Source organism: Phasianus colchicus, chromosome 15 (assembly GCF_987193195.1).
Source record: "Phasianus colchicus chromosome 15, bPhaCol1.hap1.1, whole genome shotgun sequence".
Taxonomy (NCBI): Eukaryota; Metazoa; Chordata; class Aves; order Galliformes; family Phasianidae; genus Phasianus; species Phasianus colchicus.
This window is the reverse complement of record NC_143450.1, coordinates 16,367,041-16,383,407: the sequence shown is the minus strand read 5'-3', so window position 1 is coordinate 16,383,407 and position 16,367 is coordinate 16,367,041. Positions and strand designations below refer to the sequence as shown.

General features: G+C 41.6%; 1 protein-coding gene and 1 long non-coding RNA gene across 2 annotated transcripts; one reads left to right on the top strand and one right to left on the bottom strand.

Annotated features, from left to right (window-relative positions):
- Positions 1 to 866: 866 nt before the first annotated feature.
- On the bottom strand, positions 867 to 16,355 carry PPP2CA (protein phosphatase 2 catalytic subunit alpha). The gene is made up of 7 exons (XM_031598418.2): positions 15,942 to 16,355; positions 4,352 to 4,561; positions 3,683 to 3,856; positions 3,407 to 3,496; positions 2,797 to 2,958; positions 2,217 to 2,335; positions 867 to 1,609 (listed from the first exon to the last, which is right to left on the bottom strand). Exons 1-7 carry the CDS (start codon positions 16,041 to 16,043, stop codon positions 1,537 to 1,539), a joined length of 930 nt encoding a protein of 309 aa, XP_031454278.1. The 5' UTR covers positions 16,044 to 16,355; the 3' UTR covers positions 867 to 1,536.
- On the top strand, positions 1,533 to 9,306 carry LOC149915933 (uncharacterized). The gene is made up of 2 exons (XR_016471326.1): positions 1,533 to 1,653; positions 7,664 to 9,306. It is a non-coding gene; the product is annotated as an uncharacterized LOC149915933 (long non-coding RNA).
- Positions 16,356 to 16,367: the final 12 nt, after the last annotated feature.

Here is a 16,367-nt window from a genome sequence, read left to right as displayed (position 1 = left end):
AAGCATCTTGCAAGTTTGACAGTTAAGCAGCCCTTCATGAGAAAACCTCAGAAAAGCAAAAAAGCAAGGAAGTCCAAAAAAGCGTGTGGGCCTGCACACTTGCAACACTTCTATATTTTCTCTCACAAGGCAGCAGTATTAAAAAAACCCTCTCTATTTTGTCACACAGTCTATACACTGAGCTCAAAAACCAGAGTCTTTTAAACAGTATGAAAGCAAGGGCCCTCCAATAGAACAGCCAGGTAAGTTCTTTTAAGATACGTCCAATAAGAAGTTGCAAGTGTGAGCCTTAATGCAAATCATCTGAATGTGTTTTGAATAAAATCATCAGATTCAATTAGTAGAAAGGAAAGTTTTTAAACAGAAGTTAACACAAATCACACTTATTTTTGTAATGGAAGCTTGGGCAATACACATAGTACTGAATTTCAAGTTATTCCTTTAATATTTAGAAAACTGGTTTTATTCTTAGTTTTTCAGATTTCTTTCTGAAGTATTAGCACCTACAATGGAAATAACTCAAACTTAGATTTACACTTGAAAAAAAAGCCATGCTCGATCAGTTAATTTATCTTGTATTTTTCTACTTTCGAATATTTCACAGAGCACCAAGTGGGAAAAAAAGAGAGCAACATTTCAGTAATAAGTGAGCTCTGTTCTCAGCTACATGAGATCGCAGGACCAGACATCTCCCTGGGATAGAATTCAGAAGGTCACAGTTTTCCAGCACACTTCAATCACCTCATTTTTTTCCATTATTTATGGTAGAAACTTCTATCCAGGTTTATAAAACCTATCCAGCTGTGCATTAGTTTATTAAACCAGAGCTGACCTGAGATGCAATTAGAATTTGACATTTTTCCATACTTAGTTCACAAGTTTATTATGAAAAACACTGCAGCTCTGTCCTGCAGTAACATTGTTTTACAGAAAAAAACAGTTCTGTTCAAAGTAATTCACTATGCTCGGACATTACAAGGGACAATATGGTTGGGCAAAGAGTGGAAAAGGGAACTGAGTGCAGACAAAAAAAAAATCAATACAATTAAATTAAACAGTATTCCCTGAAAATAAAAACAAACAAACAGTTTCAGAACAAATATGAAGCCTTGGTACTTATTTTAAAAATGTTCTTTAAGCTTCAATGATTGTTTGCTGCTATCCTTATCTACAGTCATGCTGAATAAAGCTATAGCTAAATGGAAAGTTAAATGTATTCACGAGGTGTTAATGTCTACATCTTATTATTTGCAGTCTCTCAGAGAAAGCAAAAGTAACTACAAATAGCGCTATGCCAGAAACTGGTTTCTTGACCAACAATGTTGCTTCAGCATGCAATGAACTGGTTCATTCTAAAGTGGTCACAGTTGTTGACGACAAGAGGCTTTGTATTTGAGTATGGCACGTCTTTTGGTCCATGTGAAAACAAGTTTGAATGTTAAATATTTTCTGACACTTTGGAGTTACTGTTGCTCTTCCCATTTTCTTTAGGTCAACATATGGTTCATGGCAATACTGTACAGGTCTATACTCTCTTTACAGGAAGTAGTCTGGGGTGCGACGAGTAACATGCGGTTCACCTCTGCGCGGCGCTGGATCGAACTGCAAACTGAAAAGCATTTGGATTAGTGACAGCATTCCAGTTACATGCAGGTATTTTTTCTGAATTAATTTAAATTCATCTTAGGATTACTTCTGTGGACTTGAAGGAAAAAAATCTTGGCTTTAAGACTCAAACTGGTCAGATGTCAGTATACATCTAGACATTAAAAGTCTCCAGTAATTATCAAAGAGGTAATTTACACAATGCTGTGTACAATTCCTCATTTATTAGTAAAACTGCTATAACAGCTTTGTAAAGTCAGTGTCCTAACCACATTCAAAGTCACTTCCCCTAGACTTACAGGTGGGCATAACTACCTCACATCTGACAGTATTCTGACTTTCAAATTACTTACCTCTGTCGTATTTCATTAAACTCTCACTTTATTGTATGTAATGAGCTTAATGACATCTGCCTAGATGTCAACAACTATTTCCAACGTAAAACTGTAGTGCTTTTAGATATCACTAACACAACAATTCTACCCTCACCTCCTGAATGTGCACAGGACAAAAACCATACCTTAAAACCATGAACAGTTACCGTAGCATAATACCACTTATCAAATCTTAAAATCACGGGCAACACAGATCTCATTTTTAAGCATACTTACAAGGAGTATTTTAAAGTATCATCAAGTTCCATAATTGCAGCCTGGTTGCCACAACGGTAGCAATAGTTTGGAGCACTGAAAATTGTTACTACGTTCCGATCATGGCACCAGTTGTACCCCTGCAGAGGAAAATAAACTATTTAGGAAAACCATATTCATTTGCTGCACCCCATAACTGACTACTAAACTGAATTTCAACTTGCAAAACCCTACATAGGCTTTGAAGTTTTAAATAACATTAAGGCTGTATGTTTATTTCTCTTCTCAACTGAAAAGGGAAAAAAGGAATTGCACCATAGCATATAACATCTTCCCAGTAAGCATCAGATAAGCACATTAAAAAACAGCAAGAATTCTCCACTACGTTGTTAAAAATTAAAATACCAATTCTGAATTACACAATCTTTTTAAAACTAGGTTTGGGTTCTGGTTTTGATGATTAGAGGTTAACTTCTAGGGACAACCAGAGACTAAGAAGAAACCACACACACCTTTACCTTGTAAAGAGGCCAAGTGTGCATCTCAGGCACCACAACAACTACACTGTCAACAGCTTAAACACACAGCCTTTGCTGCTTACCTCCATTACCAACTGATGAGCTCTTGAAACCAATGTAAGGCCATTAGCATGGTTAAAGGTTTCTGAAATATCCTGTCCAAACGTATAACCTGCACCTCGAGGAGAAATTCCCCAGCCACCACGATCATCTGGATCTGACCATAGCAAGTCACACATTGGACCCTGTAAGAGATTTGGAAAGTATTCCATGAATTGAAGCAAAAAAAAAAAAAAAAGCAAGAACAAAAAACACAACCTCCACACTCATGCCCCTGCAAACCTTACTGCAGCATCTCTTCAAGGCTTGGAAAGAAAATGTAAGAAAAAACCTCACTTATCAGCTATAATAGTTAGTGTAGTTAAAACTTAAAATAGTAACAAGGAAGTTAATTTTAATGAAAAAATTTCACAGAAGCAGTTTTCACCTCTGAGATATTAAAATATGCTTTGTAACTTAAGGCAAGAACGTGTCCCTTAATTTTCCTGCAGAAGACTAGTAAGGCAAGACAGACAATTTTCAAATTGTACATCATTTTGAACCTGATTTTCTGCCTTTGCATATATTAAAATGCCCAACATATGCTGAATCATGAATTGCACTGTGAATTAAGATAATTAATTTTCAGTATACCTCGTGGGGAACTTCCTGCAAGCGATCAAGTGCTCTGATGTGATCCAGCGTATCTATTGATGGAGAGAGGCCACCATGTAGACAGAAAATCTGAAAGAGACACATCATGAAATTTCAGTTGTTTACATTTATTAATACAAAAATTTATAACTGCTTAGTATGAACAATTAAGAAAAATTTTCAAAAGATTATTTTCAAGCTGAGAGCTCAGTGAATACTGTGCTAATAGCTCCCTTCACAACCAGCAACATTTAACTTTGTCCAAGTTCAACCTACCTGGCCATCCACCAAGGCAGTTAAAGGAAGGTAATCAAAAAGGTCTGTAAAGTACTTCCAAACATTTGCGTTCCCATATTTTCTTAAACATTCGTCATAGAAACCATATACTTGTGTGATCTGCCTGCTTTCATGGTTCCCTCGAAGAATTGTGATACGTTCACGATAACGGACCTAAACATAACAGTGGAAGATATTTTAGGGACACGATAACATGCACTTTCCAAAACCACAATTTGCTTTTCTTCCCCTCCCCATAATATGCCAATTAAGCAATAAGAAAAAATTAAATTACAACCTTAAAGGAAAAAAAAAAAAACACCTAAATGATGCAGGTTTTCAGTTGCCTTGAGATGAAGTACAGGTTTTATCCACTGTTACCAGTGGACTTCACTATCCCTGTGCACTAAGCTGTTCTCTCACATTTTTAAAGACTCGTACTTCCACATTTATAGATAAAAATAAATGCACAGCTCCCTTTAGAAAAAGTTATACAGGCTTTTCAGAAATACTAAATCTATATAGGTTTGTAAAAAATATTTTTGATAACACAGCCAACATTGCAGTTTTTCTACTTATAAACCTTTGCAGTAAATTCATAACTGATATCAAATGCAGTCAGGACAGTAATTACACATTTTATACTGGATGCTACAGAAGAAAAATTACCTTAAGAGCTACAAGCAACGTGACTGTTTCAACTGAGTAATAGCCTCTGTCAACATAGTCCCCCATAAACAAATAATTTGTGTCTGGTGATTTGCCTCCAATTCTGAAGAGTTCCATGAGGTCGTGAAATTGTCCATGCACATCTCCACAGACTGTGACAGGACATCGCACTTCTTGTACATTGGATTCTTTTGTCAAAATTTCTTTAGCCTAAAAACAAAAACAAAGAAGTTGTAAGACTGTCTGTGAACAGTTTTTACTCACAATATGCTCTACTGTTTGCAGCGTTACAACATTATCTGCCCTTTTCTATGAACTCTTGTCCTTGTCTGAAACATATGGAGCTTATAGGAGCTTACCTACTTGAAATCTACTGCTTTTTGTGAAGATTTTTAAAAGTTTGTTTGTTTGTTTTAAAGAATTGGGTTTTCCCCCCCTCACACAGCATCAAATGGGTATTTCAGAATTAGTATCCAGCTTAGAAAAAACTGGTATGTTCTATAAAGCAGCTCCAAGAAAGGCAGCACAACTGCCTTCAGATCAATGACCATCATCTCTGGAACTGTAAAGTTTGTAGTAAGCCTACAATCATGCAAGTAGCTTATTCCCAGCCCTTCCAAAGCTGGAACTCAGACACAGCCGAATCCGGGAGGTGAGCATGGATGTGTTAACCAGCCAGAGTTCCAGCAGGGTTCCACACTTCAGATGTCTTGCTTCAGAAGCTGGATGACAGTTTGCTACTCATGTGCATCTCTTTGAATACAGCAGATGATCCTACCTGAAGCAGAAGCAAGAACTCAACCAACATTCACAGTTATTACCAACCACACAGTAACTTTGTGTGTGTTGTAAGTATGCACAAATGTGCCCTTTATAAGCTGAAGTAAGAAGCACATTTTTGTTCTCTTCATTTTCTTCCCCAAAGTTTTGCACACAGAAGTTGCTGACAAGGATAATTCATACAAATAGCACAAGCTAATTATAGCATCAAAAAGGTAATTTGAAAATACTGCCAGAATTCCTCAATCTTATCATCATGATGCCAGTTGCTGGTGACTGCTCTGACAACAATCTATAAATACACGCCACAACAATTTTCTAAATCAAGGGAGTATTGGAGGCATTAGAAATATAAATAGCAGCAAGTTTACAAGTTACCATCTATTAAGATTTACACCTTTCAAGCACCAATGTTCCGTTTCAAAAAGGATATATTTAACCTCATTACATTACCAAGAAGACAATATGAAAACTGCATTCTGCTCCATGAAGTGGGATGCCCACAAAACTCACAGTAGCAGCACTAAATACCACCTACACATGGCCACACTGAATCCCAAATACCCTGACGCATGCAGCAGCATAAGAGATGGGCAGAAGAGCAACACCACATTCATTTTAGGGTCATTTCTCTCACTGCTTTCTCAAACCTAACCCGACAACTCAAACCTAAGTATGCAACTTTAGATGTCCGCTTATTTTGGAGGCTTTCTGCTAAGCAGAGAAGTATTTTGAGACATTGTAGAAAAAAAAAAAATCATTACCATTTGAAAAGCAGGAGATTTGAAAAGTTAGGAACAAAATATCTGAAATTAAAAGCTAAACAAGCGACTAAATACCTGGTCCCAACAAGAACCAGGCTCATTAAGGAACATGCTGCTCTGTCCAAATTCCCACTCTAGCTGTGAAGCCATCAGCTGGGCAGTGATGGACACCCCCAGATGTGGTCTCACTGCTCCTGAGCATTATCCAAGCTGTCCATAGCCCAGCAACCATTTCAAACACCAACAGCCAGCAACACACACTTTAATGATAGAGATGCAAAGATTCCATTCAACACTAGGAAGAAATGCAAAATGCAGTCATGGTTAAGTACCCTGCACAACACTGCTTGAGATATAAAAAATCATGAGTAACAAAATTAAATTACTCTGCAGACCTATTTACAACAAAAGTCAAGCTCACACAAGTTTCCACTCACATTGTGCCTAGTGCCAAAGACGAGTCACTGGTGGCTTATGGTAAATGCTAAAAATATCAATTTATTTTAAGATAGACTGACTTAAGTTCATTTTAATGCAATGACACTCACCGGATGTTCGGGAGCTGTTCTAACAGCCCAAGCCTCCTCTAATACACCATTACAGTCAGAAGCATTACCCATCCTAGTTCTCCTTTTGACAGAGAAAGTTACAGAGACTTATAGCACTTCAATACAAAAAGCATTCTTTAATTAGAATGCTTTCTACTGCCATATTTTTGTAAGCATCACACAAGGAATGCTACATTCATTTTTCATCAAAGGTATGCAACTTTTATGCTGACTGAGATTAAAATGGCATCGTTCTCTGTGGAGTTGTCACTTCCTCAGTTTTTGAAATATTAACTCGCTCAGATATGCAGATGACCGAGCACATAGGTAAGTCAGACAGCCACTCTGATAGAAAAAGACGGTTCCAGGTCAACATGCAAAACAGCAATCTCCATTTAAATCCTGCAGCAAAAGGATGCTGGTGTAGTCATCTAAATATTTTCATGCTCTTGAAGCAAGTTTAATGGAATACCAACTTACGACCTGCTTAGCCCATTTACAGTCTTATGTCCCACAGCATTAGCAGTGGCATGCACTGAACTGCTTAAGCAGTACACTAGTCTCTAAAAAAGAGCTTCAAGAGAGTTGGAAGTGGAAAATAACACTGAAAAACCATCAGCTGTACCCCGTTTCTGCATTTTCAGTCACAACTGTTGGAACACACTGTGACATTACAGAAACACAGGCTGTCAAGACAAGAGTAGATGTAATACAATTTCACAACAAGGTTCACAAAGTCAAGCTGTTACTAGTACCACTGAAGCATGGGTGACTCCAGCTTTGTACAGGACACACACCAGCCTGTGCAATCTTATTTGGTTTCATTCCCCACTGACTGATCCCTTCCCTAAGACCCAGGATGATGCTATTAGCTCAGTCACAGTCTTTAGCAAAATGGAAGTGCCACCAGCAGCCACCATGCTTATTCCCAGCAGGGAAGCACAGCAGCAGCCTCCAGCACAGCTGAGCACTGCTCAGTCAGGCCGCCTGATGAGGGAGGAGCAGGGCAGTGACAGGCACACCTGGTTCCCACTTCAAGAACCCTGTGACCTATTGCCAAGGATGGCAGTGCAATACTTCACAATATTTTGACACTAGCATTTTGAAACATTCAGGTTTCACTGCCTATCTCTACATAAACAGGCAATTCCAAAATTCAAGATTTTTCTCGAGCACTTATCAGTGCTTTTGTTTCTTAGACATTTTTCATTTCTTAACAGCTCTTAACATTAAGAGAGCTCTGAGCTTCTGCAGGACTTCAGTTCTCATGAAGCTCCACAGGAAGTTTAAGTTGTATTCTACATTCTGAAGAGTCAATAAACTGAAGCAAATGCCCGGTATCAGCAGCATGCAACACTGCAATGACAAGTCCCTACATGCAGCTATAAGACACGAGGAAAAAAGTACCAGAACTGAGTAAAATCTGTCTTACAACAGCTGTCGATGTGGAAAGTCATGTGCTACCCTTAGAGCAATCTCAAAGTTCCAACAATAAGCACGTATCAAACACACGTCAGTTCAGTCACGCTGCCTGGAGTTCACTTCTCAGTACTGCAGTATCTGCTTACTCAACTGTTTTTCTGGGGAAAAAGCAACTCGTGCAAACTCAAGAGAGCCAGAAGACAGGACTAAAACTAAGGCCAGTTTAAAGGCACAAGAAAACAATTTTCACTTTATAGTAACAGAAGTACCGGATGAAAATAAATCCTACAACTTAAGGATCCAAACCTTCCAGGATTGCTGCACATCTTTGAAAATGAAGAATGAATAGTAGAGCACTGTATTTTTCTTGTTTACAAAGCACCTCCTTATATGCCAAAAACAAACAGCAGCAAAAACTCATTCTTAAAATACAAAGATTAGTTCCATTGTTTTAAAACAAAGATTCAAGCAAGCACCACATTTTATAACAGGCTGGGGTGCAAAAAATTCAAAAAAGATGTCTATTAAAGCTATTGGGATTTGATTTTTAGATCTCAGGATTTTATTTAATGAAAGGCAGGAGTTGCCTGCACTCTGGCTCTCATTTCCCTTGTTCTCTGCCTGAATTTCTGCCCAACAAGACAGACTACAGCTCAGAGCTGAGCGCCTCGAGGGCTGCAACTCAGCCACTCTCACACTGCTGAGGGCAAGTCTGCTTCATAAGCAGAATACATCATCTACCTGAGCTCATAAAACAGATCTGAACTGGTCCATTTCTGAAAAATCTCTTCAATTCACCAGTATACAATTTCCCTTTTGTTTCTAGAACATGCAATGTATTTCTTTTTCATGCCGACCCCTGTTCAGATCATCACCTTCTAGCAGAAGCTCTGATAGCTCAAACCAAGAATCTACTCTGTGAGGCACATCATACAGAAAAAATAAAAGCAGGAAACATTACTGTGGCTTCACTGAGCCATGCAAACAGTGTTTGAAACTGCTGTGCAATGCTGAATCAGTGCAATAAAGCACTTATCAAAAGATTAATACTAACTCAGTAAAGGAAATAAACGCCACTTTAATGAGACAACAGCTCTGCAGTCACTGTGGAAATTTGTAATGCATTCTTGGAAGACCAAAACTCACACCTGTAAGCCACCACGCTGTCTAATAAGGCTTGTATGGAAAGGCATCCACTGTAACCAAGACAAGGTCATGCATCTGTAGTTACCATAAAGATATTTTGTTGAGATCGAAGACCTCAGCCACACCCATAGTTTCCTGTCGTCAAGATGCACAGGATGTGACTAAAGCCACAATGATCAGCTAATTGGGATGAAGGCTGGTTTTAGCCAGCCAGCTTCACCACCTGGAAGAGGTCCCAGTTCCATGCAAAGTCAGCAGCTCTTCTACAAAATAAATGCATTTCTGTTTCCTTCAAGTGTTGCCAGTCCCTACCTGCAGGGTAAAGATGTTCAAATCAAACATGGAGCACAAGGGGTTTTCTTTTACAGTCTGACTTTTTAAACAAAAGTAGAGACATCAGGCCTCTGATATCATTCACCTGTGAAGATGTTAAGACAGCAGTCAGATTACACAGCACAAAAGGGAACCTGCTTAATTCTGAACTTCAGAATCCACTAAGGAGTTCAGTGTGATTGCATATGCAAAAATAAAATTAAAATTCAAAGCTCTCGATTTACATTTAACTATTTAGTATTCCACAGCAAGTAAAAACAGAATTTCCATCCAATACAAAAGTACTGACAGCAGCAAAATACTCTTCCATGACTGAAACAGAGAGCATCCTATCTACTCTGGCTTGGTGAGCATCACCTATAACACTAGTGCTAATGTCATTCACTGCAGGCCATTCTGGAGGTTCAGAACCAGGTGAAGGAAGCAGCGTGCCTGCTCAATCACAGTGCAGCTCCTGGCAATGTTTGTCACAAGCAACTCACTGCAAATTTGTGGCCCTTCATTTTCTCAGGTCTGGGCAAACAGAACTAACAAATGAACTCGGAAGTTGCATTTAAGCTTACTAAGTTGTATTTAAGTGTACAAAAGAATAGCGGCCGCTATATCAATGACTACGTAGCAAACCACACCTAACTCAAAAAGCTTTGTACAAACCAGCTTAATATTTCACCACAAAGCTAAGTACCTTTCTTTGCCACTCCACAGCAGAGCAACTGCTGCCTCATTCTTTTAGCAATTCCTATTTGCTTAGAAGAGTAACTGAATAAACACACGCTGCTGGCCAACCAAGATATTAATCCTAATGCCAGCACTGCATGCAAGATTAAATGAGACAATCACTTCATTTCTCCTATGAATTCTAGAAGGTCTATAAGAATGAGTACAGGCAGTAAACTTTTGCCAAGTAATTCTGTATTCCTTCGTACTGTAAAACAATGACTGACACTTTCTACAGTCTTGATATTCCCTTCAACCTCAATTTGCAAAAATCATTAGCAGCCTTACATATCTAATAGTAACTGAAAAGAATGCTATTTCCCTTGGAGAGAGATTTAGGAGAAGAGGAAGTGCTATTTAAGTAACAATAGTGGACCAGGGAGAAAATGAGGACAGGAAGGGGCATCCCCAAAAGAATTCAATGTCATAATTATTTCACAATATTCAAGATATCTTTGTGCTCTTAACTTTGAATTAAACAATCTTGGAAAAAAATAAAAAATAAATCAAGCAGCCAAATCAATTAGGGGAACCAGATAGGTTCCTCTCTATATTGGAGATCCAAGTAAAAGAGTAACAGTAACAATGCATGAAGCTGATCACTTGATAGAGACTACCTTCAGCCCTGCCCCTAGTAGCAAGCTGAATTCATTTTTTACTACAATAAGCAATTAAAAAAAGAAATAGGTTGAAGCCATTCCCAAACTAGTGTGTCTGATAAATGAAGCTAAACTGGCTGGTGGTAGATTCGTGGGATTTTCAAACTTCTTGTTCAAATAACTCCAACCACAGCTAGGCACACTGATGTTAAATGCAGTCAGGTATCAGCTGGAAGGCTGGGCAGGCACACGTGCGTGCTTCAAAACCAGTAAGCGAGGATTCAACACCTATATTGGAAGGTATTTCCTACATACCCTGCAGAAATATCAGAGAGTTGCTCAACTGATTAGTTGAGCCCTGGTATTTATTCTTTAGCCAGGAATAAACTACCTGCTTTTTCCAGCTTAACACATTGCCTAAAGAAAGAAGTCTACAGCAACAACAGTGTTATTGAATGCTGGTGTAGTCTTTAAGGGTTCCTAAGTGAGAAGGGAAATTTTACCATTGCTCCTTGGAGCCTCTCAGCAGAGCTATTTGCACAAGCCCTCCATAACTCATGCCAAAGCCAGACAGGTAAGGTTATTATACTGTTTAAGGCAACCGTGATGACTAACCGAGCGTGGCCTGAGAGCAATCACAGAGCAGCACTGTCATCAGATCTTGGGAGGCGACAGCTTTACCAGAGGTAGATCTGGAAAGGGACATCAATCTACAGCCTTGTCCATGTCGTTATCCTTACACTGTAGAAACTCAAGTACAAACTTGCTCTGACTTACAAACACTCACTTCTGTTATTTTAAGCAATGCCCAAAATGACAACACTGGAATATCTTTCACTCCATCTGATTACAATGAATGTGGTGAGTAAAAACTAATTAAAAGAAAGAAGTACTAACAGCAGCACAACTCGATTTCACAGAATAAAAGAGAAAGCTGTTAGTGCTACAAGAAGCAATGTGCCTAAGACATCTTATACACATAACCGAAGTGTTGTAATCAGAACTAGGTGAGAAGACTGGCAAGGCTGACACTTCAAATGTCTTCTGTGCAAGGGAACACTTTCCATTTTATATTAACGCTATCGTAAGAACACTGGAGTGAAAGTGTCTTTCTTTGTGAAAGCATTCCACAGTAACCTAAAGCAGTTATTAAAATGTCACAAAAACCTTCTCACCCTGTAATTCTCCAGAGATCGAAGCATTAACAGCTCAATCCCCAAGTAAATTCAATAGGCAGTAACAAAGGAGTCTCCAGTCTTCTCCTGTCCTCCCGCAGGCCATTGAAACAACTGAAGAGGGCCCTCTTGCCACCAGCAGTTTCTTTTTTACTGACTCCGTAAGCCAATGTGGTAGCAAATAGGACACGAAACACTGTGCCTTCCACACCCCTTCTTCTGTCAGAAGTGGTGTGGGGCACACAACATGTCCTACACAAATGCAGAGCAGACAAAGGAGCAGTGCCTCTGAAGAAGTGGGGCAGAAATGTCAGGGCAGTAACAGCTTGAAACAACGTGCTTTACAAAACTTGCTCGTCTTGTGCTACGCAAGAAGTGAACTTCGACCACAGGTTTTTCTTTTGACCCAAAAATGAGCTACATCAGTAACACACTGCCCTCCTAGAACCGTGGTGCTTAAAGAAAGCTGAAAGAGTGCAAGCAGTTCGTACAGCTGCAGTTAGTACGCATCTGTTTGGCTTGTTCTCATTGGCAATTAGCTTCAGAAAATCTAATGTGGAAGATCTGGTGTTAAAGGTGACGGATAACAGAAGGAAAAAAAAGCCACCACTGACAAGCCAGCGTACCAGAAATCAGCACAGCCCAGAAACATACTAGGAAAGTTAGCAATGGTGACAGACCAAATAGCAAGTGTGATCACAAACTTTGTTACAGATCAAAAGCTACAGAGACAAGGTGTCAATCAAGGCTTCTAGAAAAGGGCTTATTGATATCAGAACTTCATTCAATTAAGAAATTTTTAGATAGCAGCACCATCCATGCAGTTACCAGTAAAGCGTATCTGAAGTACACAGTGAGAGCCCTGACAATTCTACACAGCATACAACCAGCTTGTCTGCTTCAAGAAACTGGGAGCTGTATTCAAACCCACTCACAGCCCAGCTCTTCCCAGTGAGAGGCTCCCAGACATCTCATCCACCCAGAGGAAGATAGATTCTGAAATAACCAGTGGGGATTGCATCCACAAATTCAGCTCGCTCCTGCGTTCCATTCTGGACTACCATCCCACCTTTCCTGAGCTACGCATCAGAACAGTGCCACTAAAACCATTTCCCACAAAGGATGGAAAAGAACAGCAGCCTTGTTCTAAGTGGGCAGTGGGAAAAAAACCTCACCTGGCCACAGAAGACCTCCTTTCTCCTCTGTACACAGACAGCAGCTAGTATACAATTCCGCCTCAGCAGAACAAATGTGGCCAATGCCATAAATGCCATACTTGAGTAAGGCACATATTTATAACACTCCTTCAAAGCTAAGGAACACTTAAAGCACATAAAAATCTGTCATTGCTGTAGCAAAATTAATAGGAAATATTAACATTAGAATAATTTAATTGTCACTCAGACTTTTTTCAGGTCTATGAAAGCAGATATTATTTGTGGCTACAAATTATTCCTAGCTCTAGAAGACATTTCTACCAGTTACCATCACCAAGGTAATGAGGCACAACACAGGATGCACCAAGAGAGTAACTGCGATGCATGAATGGCCACATTTAGATACTGTGCTGTATTACATGGTGTTTGCAAATAGCTGTTATGTTCTTTCGGTATCAATACTGAAACACAACAGAGCCCTCAGGCATCATCTTACTCTACAGGCACCGGTCTTCACACACAAAGCCTCAGAAGATCCAGAAATACCAGTCAGTAAGATCACCTAATAAACAGTGTGTTATGGGGAAAAGCCCTTACAAGAATGATTACTTTTCCCTATCCTAGCTACAGCTCAGTGCAGTGAGGAATGACAGCTTCTGTCTGATAGGGTCTTCACCCATCATTCGGAACAGTAACTAGACTTGACACCATCCTTAACATGTAAGTTCTTTATGGAAAAACATAACCTTTGTGTGTGATTGCATACATGCAACTACTGACAATAGTGAAAACATGATGTATAATTCAGTATTGCTGAGAGCTGGTGCTGGAAGCCTGGAAACAGGGTAAATGAGGACCCTGAGCAGACAGGCACAGAATTCAACTAATGCCCTGCTTCTGGGAACACAGCAACCCACCAGAGGGGACAGAAGGACAACGGAAAGCTTGGGCCTCTGAGCACAGCTTCCAATTGCTTGCACTGGCAATCACACAGCACCTTACCTACCACTAGCAGGAAGTCCTGGTAAATCCACCAGTAGTTATCATTCTTCCTTAACACAAACAGCCTGGATGTACCTCACAAAGTACTGAGCACAGCCCAGGAAGAGAGAGCAAGCTTTATCTCAAGCACAGTGTCATGCTACCCAAAGAAATACCACCTTTGGTCTGGAGCTGGCTCCAACACACCCAACTTGTGGCAAAGTGTGGATGCAGCTCAGTGGTATTTTCACATCACTCTCTCCTATTTCTGCAGTCTTTCATCTCAGAACACAGCAGTTGGACAGACAGCTTTTTGTAACCTAATTCCAACGCCTTAATCAAAACAAACAATTCATGCACTCATCACTTATCATTCCTTCAGCCTCACCAGAAGAGTTCGCTGCTCCTACAGAGCCCGCCTGCCTCGTGATTCCTTGTCTTGAAAACCTATCAGAAACATTTCAGGTTAAGACAATTTTTTCTTTCCTAGCACCAAGAATCTATTTTGGTGATGAACATTACACACTCATCCAGAAATAAAGTCTATTTCAATTCTTCATCAGAAAAAAATGAAAACACCTCCATCCTCGCACAAATTATGAACATGACTATGGTGCCTTTCATACAGTTTCTATTGGTATGTCTACTCCTCACCTATCCAGAACATCCAGTAAACGGAAAGCATTTCATTTATTCCTTGGGTTCTTACAGATTACCGTACAGCCTTACTAGAAATGCCCACTGAGGATTCAGTCCTTGAATCAGCATATCAATGGTGGAAACGGGACACAAGGAAGAAGCCGGACTGCTGTCACTAGAGGCACACATGGAAAGCAATCCCTAAACTGCTACTTGCTTGCAATGCAATTTTAAATACACAAACCAAACCTAATGGTTATGATTTCAAGTTGCTGGAATATCAGTCAACTGAAATTTGGACACAACAAGAACGCATCTGGCCAAAAGCAATTGCAAGTTAATTCTAACTCCTCTGGAAACAATTTGCTTCTAAACCAACATGCCGTAGTATTTGAAGGCATGGTGCCAAACTTAAAATACCCTCATTTCTTCCTGCAGTAGGCATGCAGCCTTCTTTAGAACCAAGCACGTCGATAACTTCCATACGCATTGATTGCCAGGTCCCCCCAAAAATGCAATTCCTTCAGTCTAAGGACAGATGAAAATAAAACCTCCAGTAATTGAAGGAAAAACTAATAAACCTTGATAGGTGAGGATTTCATTCAATTCAGAATTAGACTGCGACTGGACAATACAACCAGGTACCATTACAGCTATTATTCCCTTTAATTTCCAGAGCACGGTCCATCTGGGGCTGATTTTAAGACCTTGCTGTACAACAAACACAGCACAGCACTCCGGTCTGCGGATCCCAGCGTCCCCCATCAGTCACCGCAGAAATCAACAGCGACACGAGCTTTATTTCACAAAGCGCCATTTTATTCTGAAAAAAACCGACTCCCAAAGTCAACCTAACCTTCCATCTCAAGCACAAATAAGCGTGCTCCTGTATTTAAAAGGAGAAGAAAAAAAGAAATAAATAGCTGCCGGGCTCAGGGCGGCTCGGAGCCCCGCACGGATCTCACGCCGCGCTCCGCCGTGCCGCACGGCCCGCCCTCGGCCACCCCCGCAGGGCAGCGCCGGGCCCGGTGGCGCGGGGGTCTCGGGCCGCGGATCTCCCGGCAGCGGCGCCATTTTAGGAGGCGATGAAAAGGCGGGAGGCGGGGCCAGGCCGCGGCGCTGCCCGCCGAGGGGCCGCGGCTCAGGCAGCACCGGGCCGCGCGGGCGGCGCCGAGCGGAGCCCGGCGGAGCCGAGCGAAGCCGCCCCGCAGCCCGGCGCCGCTCCGCCGTTCTCCTCACAGCCTCCTCCGCGCCCACCCGGCCGGGAGGAGCCACCCCCGCCCCGCCGTCCCCGCGGCCGCACGCCGCCCCCCCCGGCCCGCCGCTCACCTTCTCGCACAGGCTCTTCACCTGCCCCTCGGACAGCTGCTTGCACTCGTTGAGCTGCTCCACCCACTGGTCGAGCTCCTTGGTGAACACCTTCTCCTCCATCCCGCACACGCCCGCTCACTCGCCCCCTCCTCCTCCTCCTCCTCCTCACCAGCTGCCGCCGCTCCTCCCGGAGGCCCCGACAACGCGCTGCCGGCGGACGCAGCACAGCAGAAGTTACGGGAGCGGCGGGCGAAGCGGCGCCCTACGCACGGCAGCTCTGCCGCTCTCTCGCTCGCGCTGCCCGTGTAATGGCCGCCGCCGCTGACGTCACAGCCCCAACTACACTACGGGGAGGGGAGGGAGCCGCCATGGGAGGTGACGACGCGTGCGCAGTAGCCAGGAGGGACCGCGCCTGCGCGCCATGGGCAGGACCGGCCCGACCGG